Raw genomic sequence first — 25,144 nt, forward strand, 5'->3', positions numbered from 1 at the left:
CTGATAATGACGCCAGCGACTGCACGGCTCATGATTTGTGAACAATGAAACAACATAAAAATAAACTTGAAAACAAATAAAAAATGTTGATTTAAATCAGAAGACTGCTTCTGCTGTGGAGGGCAGAGAGTGTGCAGGATTTCAATGATTAGTTTCTCCTCTGTGCACTGAGAGATTCTTACATATCAGCTGCTGTAAAAACGGTCAGCTTTCCGTGGCACACAGCTGCCACAGTGAGTATTATCATTATACTTTGTGTTGTGCCAATATTATAACACCTTTCTTTTGAAACCTACCAATTTTTGCCACCACACAGTAGAATTCATCTGAATGTGTGCTCCTTAGAGCATTGATAAAATACAGATGAAAAATCAGCAGACCCCTAAAAACAGCTTTTATTTTTCTTTAAAGACAACATTTCTTTATTATTTGGGACCTGCTTTGATCAACATTGAATACAAAAAAATCACTGCATCCACCTTCTAAACTCAGAATATTTATAAAAGGGTTTCTTTGATATTTAACTGAATAACTTTGCGGTTTGGACTGTTGGTCAAGGAAAAAGGCCACAAAAGAAATGCCATGGGCACAGGAGACTACTTGGAAATTGAAAAAATAAATGGTTGATTTATCAATACTGAAAGCAGTCATGAGTGGAAGCCTTGGTTAATAGTAATTTCTGGAAAAAAACTTTTGACAGTGTAAATCAGACGGGATCTTGAGCCAAGACATAGTTCTGTCTTGTACCATGCGGTCCGTGTGGCATTGTGTTGCACATAACATGAAACCATGACCACGTGCTTCTTATTTTAAGGTTAACCTGTTTTTTTATCAGTAACTCTTGATGCTTAAAAATCCTACAGCAATACTGTTTTCATATTTTCAAGATAACATTCGACATACAGAAAGGAATCAAAATTAAAATCTTCCCGAAGTGTTGCCATCTGTTGGTGGCACAGTCTACCCACGGATCCTACTCTGAGACTCTGTAAATAGATGGCTGAAAGCAACACATACACTTTTCCATACCAACATCACCAAAAGTGTCTTACTTTTGAAAAAAGGCATCTCATTGAATACATTAAAAGATGCAATGATCCGGGGAAACTTTACACAAAGTAGCCTGAAACATACAACTACCAGAAATATTGTTATTTCCCAAGTTTCTTTAAAACATTTAAAACTTCATTTGTTTTTTTTATCCAAAAAGAAGTCTTGAATTTGAAATAAATAGGCACCCCTAAAAAAAACATGACTAAATGACTTGACATAAAGATACACTCGTATGGGAAAGCTTTCATACTTTCTGAAAATCTACTTTATTTTAATATCTTGCATCTATATCATATACATATCAGCTCTTATTCATAGATGCAGATGCTGGATTTAGTGTGGATGTATCTTGTTGTTGTTGTTGTTGTTGTTTGATATATAAATATACTGTATTTGGGAGCTATAAAGTCTCTGCCACCTTTATTAGGAATCACATTAGCCAGATAGACACAACAATAAAACTACATTTCAGTCTCAATCACATCTGAAAGGTAGGATTATTTAGTTTCCTACTTCAGTCAAGACATGACTTAAATATTCCTCTTCCTATGCCTAGTGTGGGTCTTTGAAAATGAAACCATTCGCTCTGATATTGTGTTGCTTATTAATGGTCATATTCTTGAAAGGAAAGATCTATCGTGAGGCTTTTATCTCATTATTTGCCGCAGTGTCTGGCCTGCTTTCTATGCACGACAGAGCGTTCAGGTCCTACCCTACAAACTGGGGAAATCAGAAGAAACAAAACCTCTATAAGAAGTTCATCAGAGACTCACTAACAAGACAAATATAAAATACATTTCTGTCCTTTTTTATTTAGTTTCTTCACAAAGCCGCTTTTGAATGAGGAGGATTTCATTGCAGGCAGCGGAACAAAGCATGGGATTAACCTCTTTAATGCAGAATCTAAATTCCTGCTAATTCCTGTGTTAGCTGCTGAACAGAGATTTGGTATTCCATTACAAAAAGAGACACAAACACATGAAAGGTAAGCTCAGTTCTTTCAGAGCTTTCTTTTTAAGCCTCTGGATGACCCAGACACAGCGGAAACACTCCCAGGTGTTGCTGTGTTCTGCAAGATGGTTACAAATATGTAAAGAAATATATAAAATTAACATTTGTAGATCAATTATTCACCTTTTCATACCTTGAAATCATTAAGAAAACATTGTTTTGTTACATGCCTCTTTTATCTGAAGCTTGCGAAGAAGAACTATTTGTCTGGAATCGCAGGGCACCAGCTAAAGCGTGAAACAGTAGTGGTGGAGTGGTTTTAATATTCCAATTTAGACAAAAATAATGTGTCTGGGAAGCAATGAGCATACTGTACAACCGGATAAATGAGACTTGGATTGTTTGTAAATGGATGTTTTTCATATATACAGTTTTGCTGCTGTAATCCGTTGCCCCGATTTCCTTCAGTTCATCAAGACTTTTCTAAGTTTATCTCTGAGTAACTATTATACAAATGATCATTTCCAGATCTGCTTTTCGTCTACTTAATACACAACTTAGCTGAATACTCGATTCTGATTTGAACAATCTAGAGGTTGTCAATTTTAACTAACAGAGATCTGCTTAGCAGACCATCGCTAAGGTTGATCAAGGGACTGTGTGCATTCATATCAATCCGCAGAAAGAGGTCCAGTAAAATATAACGTTGGCCGTTGACAATAACTCATTTTCAACCATCACAAAACACCATGGAATTATTTTTGAACAATCATGTTTACATATTTTTGAGAGCACAAAACTTTGGACTCATGATGGCTAAACTGACCCCAGAAAAGAAAAGTTAAAAAGCGCAAGAGAAGGAAAGAGGTTAAAAGACAGAGCGCTGGACGTTAGAGAAATCAGCAGAAGAAGACAGAAAGGAAGTAAACACTAACAGGAACACAGTATGGGATCTGGCAGTGTGAAAAGAAAATGTAAACAGACTTGGACAGTTACAGAAAACCTTGACCAGTGCTACCATCAGTTTCAGTTACGTTGCTGTCGCCACAATTCCAGCCGTTGGCACGCAGTGGGAATGGACCTTTTTTTATCTTAGCAGAAGCAAATCAATAAAGTCATTTTTAATCAATATCATAAGTCGAGTGTTTTGTTTATTTAGAAGGTAATCGTCTAATAAGCAGGAAAGTTTGCAGGTGGTCATAAATTTAAAAAGGATAAGGATAAGTGTGCTTGAGTATATTTCAAAGAAATAGGAAGTATGATGAATAAAGTAGTTCTTCTTACAACACATCCCACAGCAGTCCTTCAGCACAAATTCATTCTTTGGTTTAAGGTACTTTATACTGTCTTGTTTTATTGGTTGCATGACTTCGGTACATAATAAGAAATCCTACAGGTGGACTCTGGCTAGGCCAATACCATTTCCCTGGAAGGAATTATCTGTTCCCAGTCAGAGAAAAAGCTTTTAGCCAATACCCTTTTGTTTTTATCAAACGTTTTATAGGCTTTGAAGATAAGGGACAGAAAGTGAGGGGCTGGTATTACGCAGCCAAAGCAAATGCATCTGTACACAAACGGTAATAACAGCTGAAATGCCAACTATGTATCATCCTCATCATTGCTTCCATCATGCTCGTGTAAGACTGCTGCTTTTCACTTGCCTCACTTGAGGACACATGGTTGGTTTTTTGACCTTCCTTCAGTCAGAAACGGGGAACTTTTGGTTCCGTTTGACTATAGAGGCACAATGACCTTGTATGTGATCATAAATGTACAATAGAACCGTAATTATTTACATTTTCCCTTTTTTCAAAGCTAGAAGGTCTATTTTCAACACAAAAACACAGCACATTCACTGGGTTAAGAGATACTGATCTTTCTCTGCTTTTGTATGGATGTTGTTGGCTTGTGGAGCCACATTTTCTCCGGTTGACAGTGCTGAAACCATGAGGGTTTGGACTTTTTTTACATAATATTTTGTCTGTTCTTGCACTGGAATTACTATAGGTAGCTCAGCAGCAGCACATCGTCACTCAGGCTGATTTCAATAAACAGTGGGCTTCCAAAAAAAGCAACATACTGGACAAATTATCCTTATTTTTGGTTAATAAACTGAAACTTCACAGAATGTGTTTTAGTGAAAATGTGGAAATACAATGAACAACTTAAACAAACGGTAATCGTACTCACATTTACCCAAATAATGGAAATTCATTAAAATCATCTATTTGTGTGTGTTTTTTCATGATTTTCAATAAAATCCTTTATCTTCCCATCCCAAATAGCCATATCAATGCATTTAATAACTGTTTATATTTCAGTCCGGATCTAAGTGGTGGACCAATTCACATTTATATTAATACTGTAGATCGATGCCGCTAGTGTGTCTAAAATATTTAAAAGATATACACATGTGTTTGGTGCTAAAACACATCACTTTGAACTAATATCTGCCAATTTAATGAATTTAAACATATGATATCTCTTTTATATAATATAACTTCTAGTTAATTCACAATGGTGTTATCAGTAATCATAGGAAACATTTCCAAAGTTTTCTTAGTCTTTTTAGAAGATAGCCAAACCTATCTGAGATGTTCAGATACTCCATTGCACAAATATATTACATCTATGTCCAGTGGATATGACTCAACCTCCCTCTCTGTAACACACATAAAAAACATTTTTTCAACCGGGATCGGAAACCAAAGATAAGCCCGTCGACAAAAGGTGCGAAAATTATTAAGAGGTGCCACAATTTCGAGCTGAAAGGTTTTATAAAAAAAAGGTCAGCCTATATCCTAGTGGGCAGGCGAGCAACTGAAGCATTAAGGTGGATTCAATGAGGGCGGGAAAGTAAGAATAGAAAGGTAAGAATCCCTGGATAGACCAAGGCAAACACACACGCACAGGTTCACACATGTATGGAACAAATAGACCAATGTCCTTCAAAAAGCTGATGGCACAGGTACCTTTACAATCCCCCTGATATAAGTGCAGCAGCTTGCCTGCCTGCAATATTCGCAGAGTGAATGGAGGGAGAAACATTAAAGGGCTATATTCACATGAAGCCCTTCATCACAGCAGAAACACTGCAGCTTATATTCAATACTCATCATTAGTCTTTCAGTACAGGGTGAAAGGCTGTATTTATCACTGTTTCCAGAGTTTTTTTCATGGGGAATTCTTAACCATAGATTATTTGGGGGAAATCAGGCAGAGAAACTGAAAGAGGAGGAGAATGAATAGAGCTTTTTAAATGTGCTATATCTGTTTTGGAAAAGAAAAATATTCAATTTTATTATTGTGTATACTCCTGTCAAAATAAAGGTTGGACATTTGGAAATACTTGCGTCACTAAGTTTGAAAGTGTACATATGAGTTTCTTTGCAGGAATACAAGTGAATTTCCAGCCTTAACACCTTTCATAAATCCACATTTTCCTTTCCATTTGTGAACCTGTTTTCTCTACCTGTGTTTTTGACCTCAGCAAGAATAATGACCAGAAAAGGACATTTTTTTCTCCACATACATTATGGATGGAAGGATAGACTGGCTGCCATCCTCCTGAACAATTGCTGTTTGTGAGCCTTCAGATACATTGGAAAACAACATAGAACACAAGGCTGAGATTTCGCTGTGCAGCATTCCAGATAAAATGTTTGCCTTTATACAACAGCTTCTCCTGAAGGCTACAGCTGTCTTACCCAACTCAACTGACCTGCAAACCCCTTTTTTATATTGAAAGAGAAGCCTTTTATCTGCTACCTTGAGAACTTCCATTTCCTTTGAATCCTAAAACCACAAAAATAGCCATTCATAACTCAGACTACACAACATAATCACAATCGGAATATAGGCCTTTGAGATTGTACAACCTGGGTTTCTAGAACAAAATGGAGCCTCAGCTCCTCTGCATTGGCTCCCCGAAGCTTTGTCAAATATGTCACCAGTTGGTCACCAGTTCAAGTCCTCGAAAGACCAAGTGCTACAGAGGTGTCCCTGAGCAAGGCACCGTTCCCTACACACACAAATAATGAAAAACACCAAAATAAGTTACCAGAGCTATGCAGGTGACACTCACATTTATATAACAATCTAACCAGGAGACTATGCCTCAATTAAGACACTGATTAAGTGCATTGAACAAGTCAACGAGTAAGAACTTTCTCCAATTAAAGACAAAACAGAGGTTATGGTTTTTGGATCAAAGGAGGAAAGAATAAAAGTCAGCGCAGAGCTTCAGTCATTAAAGCTCAATACAACAAATAAGGCAAGAAACCTAGGTGTAGTTATGGACTCAGACATGAACTTCAACAGTCACATTACAGCAATTATTAAGTCCGCCTACTATCACCTGAAGAACATATCTAGGATTGAAGGACTAATGACACAGCAGGATTTGGAAAAACTTGTCCATGCTTTTATCTTCAGTAGACAGAACTACTGTAACGGTGTCTTTGTAGGTCTCACTAAGACATCCATTAGAAAGCTGCAGCTGATTCAGAACGCTGCGGCTCTAGTCCTCACTAACACTAAGAGAGTGGATCACATCACTCCAGTCCTGAAGTCTTTACACTGGCTTCCTGTCTGTCAAAGAATTGATTTCAAAATACTGCTGCCAGTTTATAAAGCATCACATGGGTTAGGCCCAAGATATATTAATGATCTTGCAACATTTTTAAACATCCTGGTGTCTTCTGGGATGGGTCTGCTTTCTTTCCCAAGAGTCAAAACTAAACAAGGAGAAGCAGCGTTTAGGAATAAATAAACTCCCAGAATCCTGCAGGTCGGCTGCAACTCTTACTTTTTTTTAAAGCCAGACTGAAAACGTATCTTTTTACCGCTGCTTTTGATTGAGCTGTTTATATGTCACGCTTCAGTGTGGTTTCTATTCATGTATTTTATACCTGTTGTGTTTATCTCATTATCTTTGCTTCTTAATGCCTGTTTTTCAATGCCATTTTTATAATGTGTTTCTGCTGCATTTGCATTCAATGTTGTCTATTTTGTTTTGTAAAGCACTTTGAATTGCTGAATTCAAAGGTGCTATATAAATAAACTTGCCTTGCCTTACACTGCTCCGTGAAGTGGATGTAAATGCAACACTACTGATTGGCCTGACATACTGTATAGGCATTGTCTTTTTGTTATTATCAGTTAGTGTGCATTGCACCTATTTTTAAATGTTTGAAGCAGGAGAAGCGTGTGTTTGCCATAGATGGTTTTAGGTTATAGATACGAATGGTAAAACAATTGTAAAATACCATTTAATTAGGGTACACATGACATATTTTGCCCCTGGGAATCAATCATCTTATCTTCACCACCAGAAAAGCATTTACCATCATCCTTAGCTGATCTGTGTTTTTACTGCTAATTACAAAATGCTACCATGCTAACATGCAGAGGTACAATGGGGAACATGGTAACCGTTACTGCTAAAGAACTACAAGCATTGTCATTGTTATCATTTTATTAGAATAAGCGATACTAACATGGCTGACAACATAAGACAATAATTACTGTTTGTTGTAACATATGATGTACGTAGACTGTGAAGTCCATTATCAATGCCGGTAATGGAGTTATATCCCCTGTGACCTTTTGCTTCAGAGGCTAATGGACAGCCCGGTACAGTCTTTGATCCGAGTCTAGTAGGAAAATATATATTTCAACAAACTGAAAACAAATTAAGACCTCCTTTGACGCAGAGCACTTTTTATCACAAGGAAAGATGCTATCTGAAAAAGGTCAAAGAGCCTTTTCCCACACTAAAACACTGAGTCCATATGTGACTCAGCTGTGACCTGCAGCAACATGAAAGAAGGAAAGGCAAGGAAGTGGAAATCAAAAACCAAACCTGACATTGCTTTGAGGCTTTAAATCAATATGGCCATTGATGGGAACATGTGACTTTCAATTACAGTACAGCGTCTCTGACTAATCGACATCCCTCAACTTTTATTCATCAAAATAAATGTTGGTCAGGATGGTTCGGCTTCTTACTATTCGGGTCACAAGGCGTTTCAAGGAAATAAAGTGGATGCAATAGCAACACCAACGATTGGCCTGACATGCGGTATTTTTTTTTAATGCAAATTTAACCATTATTTTGAACATTTTAAGTATTAAGACAAATATATATTGGTGCAGTCTATATGACACATATGACAGTTTTGATACAAGGATAGTACTTGTTTTTTAATTGCAGAACACAAAACAATAACTTCTCTTAAACTACAGCGCTTGTTCGACACTTCTAAATGTCTTTGTGGTATAAGCCCCGCCCCACCGCCACTGTGGTTGGATGGAGGAGAAAAAAGGAAAGGGCCGAGCGCAGAGTTTTTACCCGAAGTTGAACGCTTTTTGATCTCAATGACAAGAAAAAAATATATATTTTGATCGTGAGCAGCAATACAGCTCTGTATCCCCCCATACTTTGAAGGGCGGTCTGGGAAAATACTGTCTTACATGGTTGGGGACCGCTGAGGTAGACGGCAGTATAGAATATTCCAGTATTGGTGTTATTACACCCTTAGTGGGTGTGTGTTTTTCTTCTTTACCAGGCCTTTGCAGAGCACTCTGGTCCAGAGGCTCATTAAAGGTCAAAGCCGGAGCTGGCTTGCTCAGTAGGGGAGTGGCTGGATAAAAACGTTCTCTCAGAGGCAGTGAGCATCAGGTAGCCAACAGAGTACTTTAGAGGAATGAAGGAGCAGATCGAAAGCAGTGAACACGTTAAATCTGATGATTCAGGCTTGAAGGATTGGAGCATCAAAGTGTTTAACAGTGAATACAGAGGTGGTACTCACCACCTGAGAGGGCTTTAGTGATTCTCCATCAAAGTGTGTGAGACTGGAGCCATCTTCTGGGAACCCATCACAGTCCTCCAGCTCCTGAGAGTTGCACGGTGGCTTGTCCTTGTCAGGGTTACCATTCTGGGTAAAAAAAAAGGAGGACCAGGGAAGCAGAACAGAGGCCCGGGTTACACTTGTTTTGCATTTATTAACATGTGAAAGGCTTGATTAGCTTTGAGGGGTCTCAAGTGGACCCAGATGATACAATTGCAGGGTAAGGGCCAAAGAGGATGTTGTTGAACATGAGACTGAGGCTGACTGTGGTGGCCTGAGTGTGGTGATGAGAACAAGACGTCAGACAGGCAGGGCTCAGAGCAGCTGAAGAGGAAGAGGACAGAGATGAGGGGTCTTTGAGGAGGGGGAGATGCTGAAAGCTAGAAGAGAGGGCTTAAAAAAGAAATGCCTGTGAGGTCATGAGAAACCCTCCAAACAGAACTCAAGCCTAGTTGTGCTTCATTAAAGTTTTATATATGAGTTATATTTTTATAACACTTACTGCTGATGATTCACCCACGATCATTCTTCAATAGGGCTGAGCTCTATGAGGATTTATGCCTTAGAAATACATAGACTTATTTTATTTACAAACCACTTCCCAAAATCTGTTATTACAAACCATATGTATTGATATTGTAATAAATAAATAAAATACTATGAAGGTTAGTCCTATTCATCATGCAAATGTTGTAATGTAATCCTTTAAATATTTCGTAATTATTTCAAATAAGTTTTCAAGAAACACATTTTTACTAATTACAGGAGAGAAGATATGATAAAAAATTGAAGATATTAATTATTTGTTTTAAAAGATGACAGCCTTTAGTTACTTTACAGTTATATAAAAGAATATGGATACCAATAATAAAATAAGTATAAAATTAATAATTGAGGAAACAATAAATATAAAGAAAATATAGAAAATTATGGAATATAAAGTTGCTATTGAAATTGTATGAGTTTTTCCCAATAATAACTAAAACATGACCAAAACAATAATTAAAACATATCTTATTGGCTGGAAAACGCAACTTTTATTTTTTTTATAATTAACCAAAAAGTGTTCTTTCTTTCTTAAATATGTCCAGTCTCAGTTTGCGTTTCTGTCTCTACAGAAATAACCACACATTTTCTTTACCATTGGCCAAAATGTGTTTTTTTTAAATATCAAAAGCAGAAAATAAATCAGCAGAATGCCATAAAATATCTTATTATATTATTATTATTATTCTTGATCCCCAAAGGATGACCATTTTTAGTTTTTTCTTCAGCACAACTTCAAGAAAAGTTGGAACTTTGCACTCAAAATATCTCACACTGTTTTGGGTAGATCACTTTTTAAAATGGTGGGCACGTTTATCTCCTGAAAGTTTAGACAAGGTGGGGTTACTCTGCAAGGTTTTGGCTGTTTTCAAGCACAGGTGGGTTAATGGCATTTGGCGTTGAGTTTTCCTGAGCATACCATGTCTTCAGAGGTGAGGAAGGTCAGCCTCTCGTGGAGGAGAGCAGCTTGCTCGTCGCTCATCACGTACTCCCCTCTCTTGTCCCCAATCACCAGCTCCGACCACATCGGGCCCTCTTCGCGCTTCTGCAGGGTCACCTCCAGGCTGAGGACACACAAGCAGAAATATCAATACTATTCATTCAAAGAGCTAGCTATACATATAAGTCATATAAATGTAAATGCTTAAGTGTGCATACATGAAGCAGCACAAAGTACACATACTGATTTCCTATTGGTTCCACACTTTCAAGAAATGCCAGAGAGAGCTGTGTTTATGTACTTCAGAGGAATTGGTACATCGAATGAGAATGATGCAATCAACTTGTAAACATCGAATCAGGAGCAATGTGTAAAATGCTGTTTTGATGAGAAAGGTCAGAGGAGAGTTAACCAGGCTGACATGACTGTGGCTGGTTTGGATTTAAACAAAAATGATATAAGAAACAAGGGGGATAAAAACTGAAACATTACAAGCTGCAACCATTTTATCTGAATGGAACAAGCCTAAACATTTTTATTCTGTGCTGAGACACATTTCTGTGCTTTGAACAACTTTTTCTGGATACATCGTAAACTAATTTAAATATCATTATCTGCCAACATCTCGCAGCCTTTGTTTGAAGTAACTATGAGGTTTCATCATTCAAATGTTCTTCTATTAAATTCAGCGACATAGAGACTGTTTAAGTTTATTTCCAAGCACATTTCAAAAACTAAAAAGTTCTAGGTTCTCAAATGTGAGATATTGGGTTTTGTGTTATTGACTTTCATAAATGCACATTTGGCTCTAGGATTTTGTGATGGGTATACCATACAATTCATTTTATATGATGTAATTATTTGCCACATTTCTAAAAATAGTTTACAATCACATCATCAGTCACATAAGATGTTTCGTGAATATTGTTTGTTGCCAAATTATTAAAATGAGATGCAAGCATCAATCATTGCTTCTACTTGGCTAATTTGAACAATTCAACCATTGGGAGTATATTACCTACAACACGTGCATATGTAAAGGTTCAAATGATATGCTATTTTATAGAGTCTGCATAATGTTGTTATGTCCTGCACATGAAATCTATACTCTTGATTCTGTTGGACTAGCGGGAGCACCGTGAACTCAATATGAGGTCACATGAGCCAATTCATTATATCTCATTCTTCTCTCGCTAAATGAAGATCCGTCTTTATGGATTCAATCCAAATTATGAATACATTAGAATACAATTTGAATAAATTTTTTCCCTTGTAAAACATATACGTCTGCACAAGTGCATTTTGCCCAGGGCACTCATTTTATCTTCTCAGAGAACATTCAGTCATATTCCACTATTTTGCAGTTTTTCATTAAGCAAGGACAATATAACAAACTTCTGTATGATGGGCATACATCATGTTGTATGGTACTGAGTGTATCATGCCGATGCATTATGGTCCCCTGAACAAGGCTAAATGTACAGATTGAACTGCAGAGCAACATGTGCAAAAACATAATCTGAACCACTCACTGTGTCATTTAGCCTAATAATAAGAATAAAATCATTCAACCGTAATAATTGTGTAACTTTTCCCTCAAACCTTTTCTTTTTAATCCATTTTCATCTTCGTGCAAAGCAACTTCTTTTTTTGAAAGTTCTATGAGGTGTATAGCACTTCGTTTTAGAGCACTTTCTGTTGCTATGCAAACTAACAAAATCTCTGCTGGGAATAGAAGTCCATACATGACTCTGAAATCACACAACATGCCGTGTGAAAGCATTGGCAGACTAATGTAGCTAAATATATTTTCAAAAGAAAGCTTTCATAATGTAGATTCCCTCCAATGTCTATAATCAAGACATTACAAGTCGCATTTGAAAAGGTCGAGGGACATGACAGTGAGGCTAATTTATGGTTCCATAGCATATTATAAGTCCAGTATTGATCCCTTCATAAATAAACAAGATGTAGTTCTCAACATTAGCAGGTAATAAGTTAAATTAATGTCTTTGACACATTCAAAAAACAGGTGCTGCTTTTAAACCAAATGTTGGGCTGTTGATCTGTATAAAGGGAAATTTGACAGCAAAAAACGTTCCTTTTGGTCCAATAAAATTATAGTTATTACAACTAATTGATGTCATTTTAACCAACAACAGGAATGGTAAGCAGTGTTACAAAATGCTACCAAAACGTACCTAAAAAAAGGATTTGTTGGTTTTAATGGCAAATTGAATGAAACAGAAACCTTATCCAGGTCCAAATAAGAAACTTATTCTCATTTACTTCATGTTTTTTCTGGTTTTCATGACGTACAAAATTCAAAGAAATGTGTAACAATACTTGATAAAAAACATGGACTTCATCAGGGCTTCATGTTGTTGCTTCAAGGTTTCAGACCTACAAACAGGAGATTTTCTGGCTGAAAATAGTCAACAGGCTACTTCAACACGGCACACTGCGCACGTTGCATCCTGAATCTAAGAATGTGGTATTCAGAGAGAAAAATATCATTCATACTGTCATCCATGCGGATGTTATGAAACAGCCCTATATATGGGTAATGATGAAAAGATATAAAAGAGACACAAAGAGCAGCTTCTTAATTCAGTTCCGGACAGAGGCAAGCAGGATGGTGCTCAGCCGTCTGCCTATAAAAAAAATAACCCATTGGTATGGAAATACATGCTCCATACAAACAAAAGGGTCATTCTTTTTCTTGTTATTTACGTTGCGGAAGGACATCCAGATGGAACATGCATGCATACACCTACAGGTTAACATACACACTATTTTATGTTTTGTTTGACTAGCATAATGTCCTTTGGGTATCTATGGAAAAACACCAAGAAGTTTTTCTGATATATTCATAGCTTAAAAGGGCATCTAGATGTACAAAGCACCCAAACAGGAGACAAAATCTAAGTGTCACTGTATGGTATTATCCACCTCCAAATGCCAAATGTGACTAAAATGTGTCTTTAAAGCGGGGATAAGCTTTAATAGTGTGACCGACCCGTGTAAACACGCTGCAACGCCCAAAACAATTACGTTAGGAAAACCTTTCAAATATGATGTAAAAATAAAAACACAAGCTTGGTCCCGTTGTTTTTCTTATTGTCAGTATCCATGTATTTGTCGATTGAAAATAAAAAGCAAACCCCACAAATGTACCAAAACACATGCAAATGAAGAAAACGAGAAAACGTTCAACCAACTTGAGGAAACATACCAGCGTACTAGAAGCGCTGCGTAAACAAAATGCCGCAAATGAAGAAACACAATGGAGACTGGGACACTAAAAAGTGATGCAAACAGCTGGGACCGGAGCACTGACAACATTGGTCATCTGTCACTCTTGCAGAGTTAGTCTGTTTCATAAAAGTGCTTTGTCAGTATATTTGAAATGACAAGATTAGCTATGTTAGCTAGCTAGCTTACAGCAGATCTGCACTAATAAGAAATCATGTGATCACATTGTTATAATAAGCCGATAAAACTGACCGGCACATTTTATTTAAAGGTGCCATAGAATGAAAAACTGTACTTACCTTGGCATAGTTGAATAAGGAGAGTTCGGAAAATTGAACTGACATACTGTGAACCTCAAACCATATCAAATCATATATGCATATCACAGCGGTAAAATGGGCGAATTACAACAATCCCTGTGTGTGACGTCACACACGGTAGTCCAGCCCCAACATTTGCATACACCAGCTGCTGGAAACATTAACACTAACACGTACCACTCCCTAACGTTGCTCTCCAGTCTCCGACCAACTGGCTGTTCTTCAAATTGATCGGTTTCCTCCTCCGATAAAGGCTCAAACATGTAAGGTTGGATGCCAATAGCCTCCATAGTTCATCCCTCTGAACTTCACTTACTTCTGTGGGCTCTGAGGCAGCCATGGATTGGTCTTTGTAAACCAGCCAATCAGAGCAGAGCTCGCCATAATTATTTAAATTAGCCCTAAATAAGGCCATTCAGCTTGTTTCATTCTAGGACCAAATCATAGGGTTGTAAATGGACCTGTTAAACCGCATCTGGACATTTTTTGATCAACCCAAGTTATATACCTTCTTTGTAGACATCAGAGAACAATTTAAAATACCATTCTATGGCACCTTTAAGTTTCTGGAGAGTGACCGTTGACCAACTTTATAACCCCCGAACCTCAACAAGCACTCTGGTCCCAGCTGTGTGCATAACTTTTTTTTGTCCCCTCGTTTCGTTTGTGTTTTGAACTTCATGCAGCGTTTTTTATTTGCAGTGTTTTATGTTTGGAGGGTTTCCTCAAGATGCACATGTTTTGTCAAGTTGGTGAATGTTTTTCTAAATGCAGTGATGCGTTGTTAAGTTGGTGAACATTTTTCTTCATTTGTGTTTTGGCACATTTGTGTTTTTGTATTTGCATCGTTTTTGAAAGGCAGCACGTTTCTCCTGATAGAAGCGTTTCTGGCAGTTCGGCCACCGTACTTTAACAATACACAACAACACTTGCAGGATAAACACCACACGGTTTTACATCCAAACTACAATGTTTGTAGATGTTCTGCTCACAGACAAGAGCCTTAACACTTATCAAGGACCATCAGAAACCTAGCCTATGTAACATGTGCAAGGAGCGGAGCATTGAATGACTCATATGGAAGTAATAGGATTCAGAGATGAAGAGCTGATGGAGAGGAGGATGAAAGGACTTAAAGTGGAGGATGTGACTCAACCCATTCTGTATTAATGCATCCAAGGTTTATGAAAAGGTTTCAACTCTTTCCTTTATTATTGATGTGCATCACTGAGTTACAGTGGCTGCCATTTCAAAAGGAGTAAAGAAAGAGCTGATTCTCTGTTCCACAACCTGGACATGAATCTGGTGTTAGACAGTCTAATGAGTTCCAGTACTGACATATATTGCCATGATTACAGTTTAAACAAATGACAGGCACCATCCTCGACCTCCATAAGACATTGGGGTAACAGAAGACACTCCCAGCATCTAGGTAGTACCTTTTATCCTCCCCTGGGGCCCTACCATTGTTTTGTTTTTTTCTTTAATACCCCAATGCCCATTGCCCGGGAGAAAACGTCTTGGCCAGACCGGTCCATTCTGTAAGGAAATGGGTGGGACATATAAGCTTAAAGAACCAAACTGACCCAATCTCCACTGCTTAAATCTCTCAAAAACATTTGCCGAGGCAGCTTTCAGTCATTTGCTCCAAGATACTGAATCAGCCTTCCATAAGTTCTGAGAGAAGCTGATATGTTTTATACTTTATAACTCAAAAAGTTTTGTTTTATGGCTATGACGGGGTGTTTTACAACCCTATAGTTTTATTATTCATAATAATAATTGGTATTATAACTTATATTTATATTCTCCTCCATTTTGTTAACACTTTGATCCTACTGTTGATCCCGAGAACTTTATTTCTATTCTCTTTTTATATTACTATTTTCACATCCTAAATATTCCCTTGTTACAACCTTTATTTGATTAGCTTGAAATGTGCTATATATAAAGTTTGATTGATTAATAAAGTAAAACATATTTGGTTGTGTTTTGTTTTCTAACTGAGTGACAAAATAATATTACAGCAGAGTGGGAGGGGGCGCAGAGAATGGCACTAATGACCGGAGACCGGAGTCACAGGGACGCACTACAAGGAGGCAATTCACAGATGGTTCAGTTTCGTCTAAATCCTCGGCCACCATGAACACTTCTCACATTTATATTATTAATAATAAAGATACTAAACTCTACTATTCCATGACTTGCATAATTGACACCCTATTAATATGTGACACTTTTGATGATTGTATTGTACTTTGCAATATCGCTCATAAGACAAGTAATATTCTGCACTAATGTCATACAAGGAAAATAAATGCATACAGAGCTAAGAAAAATACACTGTTCAGCTTAGTGGGACAGAAGTACACTTTGTACTTTTCTACTAGTTTTTCTTTACTACTTTTCTGAAGCCCTCAATAAGGATTAAAAACTGCATATAAATACATACATTAAAACAAATGTCATCTCAAATCATTGAAACAATGCATAAATACTGCACATGCACTATTTAATCAATGTGGCTGTGGCTCAAGGGGATAATGTGCTGATCTACCGGTCAGAGGGTCAGTGGTTTGATCCCACCCACTACGGCCAACATGTGGGGAAAACCTTGGGCAAGATACCTAACCCCAAATTCCTCCCATAAGTATGTCTACAGTACTGAAGTAATGTAAAATGTAATGTAATGTCAATAGATACAAAGCATAGCTACACAATTTGCAACCTATTGAGACCATCCAGGGTCAAAGCTAGACATATAGTCCCATTTTTTATATAGTCCATAATTCTAAATGATGCTCAGTCCCTGCCAAGAGCCCGCGGTCTCTCCCTCTTCTGTTGGATATCTTCACCTCGCTGGAACGGACACGACCACCATGCCTTATGCAAATCATTGACGTCGATATATAAATACAATAAGTGTAGGAGGCTGTGGCTCAGTGGGCTAGTGCCTTGATCTTAGGATCAGGGGAGCACAGGTTCATTCCCCCCCGTAGTCACCCCCCACAGTATTGAGTGTATGTAAATCTCTTTGGATAAAAGTGTCTAACAAGTAACATATAATGTCAGAGAAAATACGGTATTACATTTCCACAGTTTTGTAAGATAATAATTGGGTAATAAAGAGGTAATAATGCCTTCATTTTCCTGACGAATCTTACTAGTGAAAGTGAGGGTAATAAAGATAACTAATCTAAATAAGATTTCATATTGTGCAATCAACATTTACTTCATAATTATATGTTAAACCAAAACAACTTGTCTATTGCTACTTCTAAAAACTGAAATAAAGCTGCAAGGTACCATGAGGAATCCCGTGTCACTGATGTTTGTGACACGGGATCAATCTCAAAATCAAATCTCAGAGACTTTGCGTACCTTTTGTCATCTTTGACGATCCAGGCGCTGGCCTCGGGGTCTACAGCTGCGAACAGCTGCCCCTCCAGTAGAGGAGGGAAACCCTGAACTCCCAGCATGATTTGGTCTGCCGTCAGCCTGAACTGCACCGCCTCTTTGGTGACACCCTCTGGCATGCGCACGAATACCGTCACGTCCTCCGCCGTCTGCTGCCAGAAGTAGATGGGGTCTGAATTCAAACAGGAGAGAAATTAATGGTGCTAAAGTTAGACAGTGTACAGAGTCATACATAAAACATCTGATACAGCGCAGGATTTGAAGGGAGTTACTGCTGAATATTCAGTGGTACTGCAGACGGGAGACTATTAACCTAAATGAATAATCAATATGCGAGGGAGACTACCAGGACTTTTTCTAACAATGAAGCTATCAAGCCAATTCTCCTGCACCCTTCGACATTTCAGAGTGTGCAGAAATATCCTGCCACAACTTTCTTTGCATTTTCTGTAGTGCTATTTGCAGTCATTTAAATCTTTAATAATTGCTTTGCATATGACTTTTACTAGAGACAAAAACAGATGTCAAAATGTTCAAATAAATATAAAACTATTTAGCATATTTATTTATTTTACCAAACAGTGAAAGTAGCATAAGTTGCGTAAGATGGTCAAAATCTATATTTTCATTGAAAATGTTAATTTGTTGAGTTTTTATTGAGAAAAGGTATAATATTGAATAATTATAGATATAAGTGACAGCATAGGGTGTTAATCCTGCATACTGAATGTCTAATTATCTAATTGTCCCAAAAAAATCTGAAATCACATAATTATTCAATGGACCTGAGCATACTGCCAATACAAATTTAGAAACTTAACAAACTATACAATTTCAGAGGTAATTACTCAATAAAGTTAACATTAAGTAACAGTATTTCGCAGATTTGTATTAAAACATTTATGCACAGATCTGCACATCGACCAAATAGAAGGGTCAAGGAAGCTGTTTTCAGAGGATCCAAGCCAGGTGCTAATTCAAGTTTTTCTCTTCAAAAGGATTCCTTGGCAGAGGCAAATAAAGTCTCATCTCATAAACTTTTGCTCTTACAAGAATTAGGGTTGAACGATTAATTGCATTTGCGATAATATCGCGATATGACAAAACGAGATTTTCCAACCGCAAAGGCTGCGATTTGACTGGTCACGTGATCAGGTCACGTGACTTGCGAGCGAGCCGAGCGAAGCCGAGCAGGCAGGGAAAGAAGTCGACGCTGCGCTTGAACCTGTTGCACAATGGCCTCAGGCTCGTCAGAAGAGTGCAGTTGTGTGGAATTATTTTGGCTTTAAAAAGGAAGACGCTGCGCAACGTTAGGTATTGTGCAGAACGTGCCTCGCTACTGTTGCTACCTCACAAGGTTCACGATTGTAATCACGATTGATTTATTGCTTGTGTTTGTTGAAAAATACATGAGAAGAGGACCTTGAAAAAATAATCGCATATTAAATCGCAATTGCAATATTGAGGAAAAAAATCGCAATTACATTATTTTCAAAAGTCGTTCAGCCCTAGCAAGAATTTTTTCTCAGATTCCCTCAGTGTTCATCTGTCTAAAGGTTTTTACCAGGGGCCAATTATCGGTAAAGGTCCTTTACTCGTCATAACAATGAAGCCAGGTGTTTAAAACCAGTAAAGGCACAAAATAAAGCAGTTTCATGTTCAAATTCAGAGGGGCTGCAAGCTAATGGCTTATGTTTGCTTACATTGTTTCTCTGAAAACTCAAGAAAAAGACATCTGATGATTTAAATACTACTAATATAAGCTCGAAAAGAACAAAGATCTAAAAAGTACATTATATATAATATATGTATATGTATGACTGTTATCCTGACTTCATAATGGCTTCCTCGAGGTTTGAAAACAGTTTGAATCATTTGGCAAATTATAAGTTTACAATTCAACATAACATAAAACACTGGTTAGTGTTTATTGCCGTTTTAATGCGTAAGTGCTACATATTGTACCTTTAGAGCAGGGTGTCCAAACATATTTCACTGAAGGCCACGTGAGGTATATTGCCTTATAAGTTAAGTCAGAAGTCTCAGATTGGGAAGTTGGAAAGCGAAATAGGAAAGGTAATGAGTTACTGGATTTTTTTATTCTTAAAAATCAACTAAGCTTGTTTACAAATGTTTTCAAATTTTCGACTGAATTTATGTTAAAAAATGGGCTTATTAACACATTAATATTGTGTGATATATTTTTACATATTACAATGGATCATTACACTTTTAGAATTTGCTGCAAGCAATTTCAAAATGGACGCAGTTGGCCCCGGGCAGTAGTTTGGACACCCCTGCTTTAAAGTGTTGAGGATCACTGGAGAAGGCATACTCTCTCTCTCTGTGCTTTCTAGTTGTTAAACTAATGCAAAACATTTAGTTAAAAAAGCTAAACCTGTCCTTGAAAGAACCCTTTTCACGAACATGAGACATGCATTTCCGCTTTTTTTTAACAAGGAACCAATCTGTTTCACCATTGCCCACATTGCCAAGATGCCAATTTTCTGTTGTTTCTGACTCAGCACCTCCCCCTGGCCTGTTAGCATTCTGTTATTCACAAGCAAATCATTTGCATTTTAGCAGACAGTGAAAACACCTGGTGCGCTTCAATGAAACACAAATTAATTTGTCACACAGCGAGTTGCCTTTTGAACATTTCTGGAGAAAAAGGTTGTGAATAGCCTAGTTGGAAAATGTAAAAATATCCAGCCTCGTGTCATTCTTAAACCATTCTTTAACATTCTTGTTCAGGTTGTTCACGGGTACCTTTCTAAAACACAATCTATTCAAGTCCTTCTTTCATCTGCAGAGTCCCTTTCATCACTCAGAATACAGATTCATACCTTATTTTCTTTCTGACTACAGTTTTTCAGAGATCTGGGCTCAGGTGAAAAGTACCTACTTCATGAAAAGCAGCTGCCAGGCATTTATAAAGGAGGATAATACAGTGACCCCATCACTGAACAGTCCTCCTCATTTCACCAGCTGGGAAACAGAATAAGAAACAAACTAAATTCAGAAATGCTGCTTAGTAACCTCTTAGCAACATATGGTTAGCACCCATTGATAGGAGAACCTGGGTTAGGAGGGGTTAATTACAGGACTTATCAGACAGAACCTACCAGAGAGGCAGATAATAAGGATCTCCCTCACATGCACAGGCATAACTGTGAGAAGTCGAATAGTTGAATACCATCAGAACATTTAAAGTATTTGAGGTACGTTACTTGAGTCTTTCCATTCACTGCTACTTTTAGGGAACTCGTCTACCTGCCAGATGGAAATATTGTCCTTTTGAATGCAATTATCTGACTGCTATATTTACATGCTCTAACTTTTAAATGCAGAACCACCTCATCAGCAGGACATCTGAAAGAAGTGAGTCACACGCGCAGATTTTGTTCGACGGGCGGAAAGTTTGTTTTAAAAAATGTGCGTGTAAAGGCCGATCCACAAACACAGATTCGAGAACATAACAACTGGATTCACGAATACCTGATCCAAAGTAGATTTTTAAACTCACATATATTTTGAAAAAGGGATCTGCAAGAATGCAAACAAATTCCACAAATCCTTGAATTTTAAAATAATTTACAAATAACAAAAAGCATTGGAGATATCTTTTTAACATATACAGTGGCTTGCAAAAGTATTCAGCCCCCTTGGCATTTTTCATGTTTTGTTGCCTCACAACCTGGAAGTAACATGGATTGCGTCAGAGTTTGTATAATTTCATTTACAGAACATGCCTACAACTTTGAAGATGTGTTTTTTTTTCACTGTGAAGCAAATAACAAACAGAAAACTTCAGCATGCATAACTATTCACCCCCCTAATGTCAGTACTTTATAGAGCCACCTTTTGCGGCAATTACAGCTGCAAGTTGCTTGTGATAAGTCTCTATGAGCTTGCCACATCTTGCCACTTGGATTTTTGCCCATTCCTAATGGCAAAACCTCTCCAGCTCCTTGATGTTGGATGGTTTCTGCTTGTGAACAGCAGACTTCAAGTCAAACCTCAATTGGATTGAGGTCTGGGCTTTGACTAGGCCATTCCAACACATTTAAATTCTTCCGGTTAAACCATTCGAGTGTTGCTTTAGCAGTATGCTTCGGGTCATTTTCCTCCTGGAAGGTGAACCTCCGTCCCAGTCTCAAATCACACGCAGACTAAAACAGGGTTTGCTCTAGAATATCCCTGTATTTAGCACCATCCATCTTTCCCTCGACTCGGACCAGTTTCCCAGTCCCTGCTGCTGAAAAACGTCCCCACAGCATGATGCTGCCACCACCATGTTTCATGGGGATGGTGTTCTTGGGGTGATGGGATGTGTTTGGTTTCCACCAGACATAGCGTTTCCCTTGGTGGCCGAAAAGTTCGATTTTAGTCTCATCTGAGCAGACCACCTTCCGCCATACATTTAGGGAGTCCGGCACATGCCTTTTGGCAAACTCAAAACGTGCCTTCTTATTTTTAACATTAAGTAATGGTTTTTTTCTGGACACTCTTCCATAAAGCCCAGCTTTATGGAGTGTTCGGCTTATTGTGGTCCTATGCACAGACACTCCAGTCTCTGCTGTGGAACTCTGCAGCTCCTTCAGGGTTACCTTTAGTCTCTCTGTTGCCTCTCTGATTAATGCCCTCCTTGCCCGGTCTGTGAGTTTTGGTGGGCAGCCCTGTCTTGGCAGGTTTGTTGTGGTCCCATGTTCTTTCCATTTGAAGATTACGGATTTGACGGTGCTCCGGGGGATCATCAAAGATGTGGATATTTTTTTATAACCCAACCCTGACTTGTATGTCTCAATAACTTTGTCCCTGACTTGTTTGGAGAGCTCCTTTGTCTTCATGGTGTGATGCCTCTCTCTTAGTGGTGCGGCCTTTCAGAAAAGGTGTGTTTATACTGACAGAGCATGTGACACTTAGATAGCACACAGGTGGACTTCACTTCACTAATTATGTGGCTTCTGAAGGTAATTGGTGGCATCAGAACTTTTTAGGGGCTTCATAGCAAAGGCCAATGCATATGCACATGCCAATGTTCAGTTTTTTATTTAAAAAAAATCTTTTTTTATATATATTTTTCTCATTTCACTTCACCAACTTAGACTATTTTGTGCAGATCCATCACATACAATTCAGATTAAAAAACATTTAAATTACAGGTTGTAATGTAAATAAAAAGCCAAGGGGGGTGAATACTTTCGCAAGACACTGTATTCCTCCGCTTTGGGACCTATCCCCAGTACATGGGTCATCAGCTCTAACAACTGATAGGATGGCCGACAAACAAACTGATTTTTGAGACAAACTGTCTATCGGTCAGATCGAAAATCAGTCAGCCATTTTCAGATACCCTGCTGATGACTTAGTTTGCGCATTTCATATTAAGAGCATGCATTCGGGTTCCACCACAGTGACAGAAATCAAACTATTTTAGGTCCACAAATACAAACTTGATTTACACATGCCTGATCAAAAGTTGAAAATGTTAGAAAAATATTTAGAACATGTATTCAAGGATTTTCTTTTAACTTGTGGAATATGTGAGTTTACAAATCCTTTTCTGCATTTTTTTAACTACTATTGAGACACATCTACCTCCTTATCCTTAAATTTATACTCTGCAGATTAAGATTATACGTGAATTATTATGTACATACATAACAACAAATGTTCCATAATATTAAACTTGTAAATGGTCAGCAGTTGAGACTGATTTGTATTTATCCTTCATCACTCCAATCAGTCACCCTTCAGATGTATTAATCGACCAACAGCCTGTACAGGAATAAATTACTCAGCTGTATCTAAAGACTTTTTTAAAAGGATCTCCAATTTGAGCTACAACAGTGAAATAATTCTTACATATAGGTCGGAATAAATGATGTAAAGTCAGATCAAATATTATATCAGACACAAGGGTCATTTTTTGCCAAACAAGTATTAATTTGGGATATGTATATCCATTTTGGTGATACAGCTTTTACTTAGATTTTAAATGCAGGAATTGTAATTGAAAGGTTGCACATTGCTTTATTTGTGCTTATATTAACTAAAGGAGGATTGTTAGTTATTTTTGGTTTCAAGTACATAGTCCTTAAAACATTAGGTACTTTAGCAGCGTTATTTATTGGAAATAGGTGTTTTACTGATCTTTGACAGAGTGCTGACAGTAAATTAAGTGTGTCTTTATTTTGAAATACAGTCAAAATTCTGTCAGCTCAGGAAATTGAGAGATGCTTCAATCCTGGCTAGAGTTATACGATCAAAAAATAAGCCATGAAACAACTATAGAAACAAAAGAGGGAACAGATCACTGCAAGCTGAATCATCTGATTCATAGGCAGCCAGTGTGAATGTTCTCATATACAACACTCCTATAGAGACAACTTAGTGCCAGAACTGTCATATCTCTCACTCTGTGATTACTGCCAGAGCCTGAACACTGAAATTGGTCCAATTTCGAGTTTCAAAACCAACAAACCTGTTCCATATCTGGCAGGGATGTGGGGAACTGAGACAAGTTCATTATCACCTTTTGTTGTGGACTGAATCAACAAAAAGAACTAATGAGAAGGGGAGAGTGGGGCTGCCAAATCTTCTCTTTCATTTCTCAATCTCCTCTTTACCTCTCCAATGTTCATCGTTTGAGCTTCCTTGTCAGCCTAACTGCTGTTCAGACACATAAAATGCCAACCTAAACACAGCCACTATCCACTATCCACTTACGTAAATAATATATACTTTTCCAACCACACCTTTGGATGCTTTCTCTGTCTCGTGTACACTCTGATGGCATATCTGCACCTGTTCTCCATCAGCGCACCATTAATTCATCTCCTTCTCTCCTCCCCCCTTTTGCATCTCCTCTCTCATCACTTACAAGCCTCTTTGAAGATGCCTCCTCTCCTGACATCTATTCCACTTCTACTCTACGAAACAAGAAAAGCAGAATGCTGATAAAAGGATCGGCTAAAAAGCTGCTATTATAATGCTTCTGCTCCATTAACATACACACACATACAGACATACACTAAGCTCTGCCTCGGTCACCCAAAGTTCTTTTTTTCCATCTTTTGAAAAAGAGGGGAATGTATGCTTTCATAGAGGTTGTGAGTATAAGATAGGAGGCAGGAAAAATAAATGTCAAAGATTTTGATTAGAACATTTGGGTCAGTACAGAAACAGGATGTTTTGTAAATTAAACACATGTTTAAAAAAGTGATGTATATAAAAGTAAAGACTGTGTCTAGTCGTGAAAGATTTAGTCAGTTGAGAAACATTTTGGCAAACTCGCCTGTTTTGGTTTTTATGGAGAGGTTTTGATCGATACCACTTTCAAGTCTAGGTTAATTTGAAGCTACAGCCATTAGCCAGTTAGCCTAGCTTAGCATGAAGACTGAAAACAGGAGAGAAGGCTTGCCTGGCTCTGTCAAAATGCATCAGTGCAGACAATATGCATAACAAAAAGATACAATGTGATAGTTAGTGAGCTTTATGCAGAACAGCAGTGGCTCAGTCAGTAGGGGCTTGGACTGGGAATCGTAGGGTCGCTGGTTCAAGTCCCCGAACAGACTTGAAATATGGAAAGTGGACTGCTACTTGGAAAGGTCCCAGTTCACCTCCTAGGCCCTGCTGTGGTGCCCTTGAGCAAGGCACCGACACCTCCAATCCCCCCTCCCCATCGCTGCACAATAGCTGCACTAGGATGGGTTAAATGCAGAGGACCAATTTCGCTGTGTGTGCTCTGCTGTGAGCATGTATGTGACAATAAAGAGGGTTTCCTCCTCCGATTCTATCTATCTAAG

General features: G+C 38.0%; 1 protein-coding gene across 2 annotated transcripts in view; it reads right to left on the minus strand.

Annotated features, from left to right (window-relative positions):
* The window catches only part of nudcd1 (NudC domain containing 1), a 49,319-nt gene that overhangs the window by 8,952 nt on the left and 15,223 nt on the right, over positions 1–25,144 (minus strand). Inside the window, exons 6-9 of one of the 2 annotated variants that reach the window (XM_063899578.1) lie at positions 17,298–17,505; positions 10,321–10,465; positions 8,817–8,942; positions 8,430–8,701 (exon numbers count right to left, since the gene is read on the minus strand). In XM_063899578.1, coding sequence (XP_063755648.1) covers positions 8,606–8,701; positions 8,817–8,942; positions 10,321–10,465; positions 17,298–17,505 — 575 coding nt within the window. In that variant the 3' untranslated portion in view covers positions 8,430–8,605. Of the gene's footprint in view, positions 1–8,429; positions 8,702–8,816; positions 8,943–10,320; positions 10,466–17,297; positions 17,506–25,144 lie in introns of those variants that run through there. The other variant, XM_063899577.1, reaches the window with a different exon arrangement.

This window comes from Eleginops maclovinus, chromosome 13, assembly GCF_036324505.1.
Source record: "Eleginops maclovinus isolate JMC-PN-2008 ecotype Puerto Natales chromosome 13, JC_Emac_rtc_rv5, whole genome shotgun sequence".
Classification (NCBI taxonomy): Eukaryota; Metazoa; Chordata; class Actinopteri; order Perciformes; family Eleginopidae; genus Eleginops; species Eleginops maclovinus.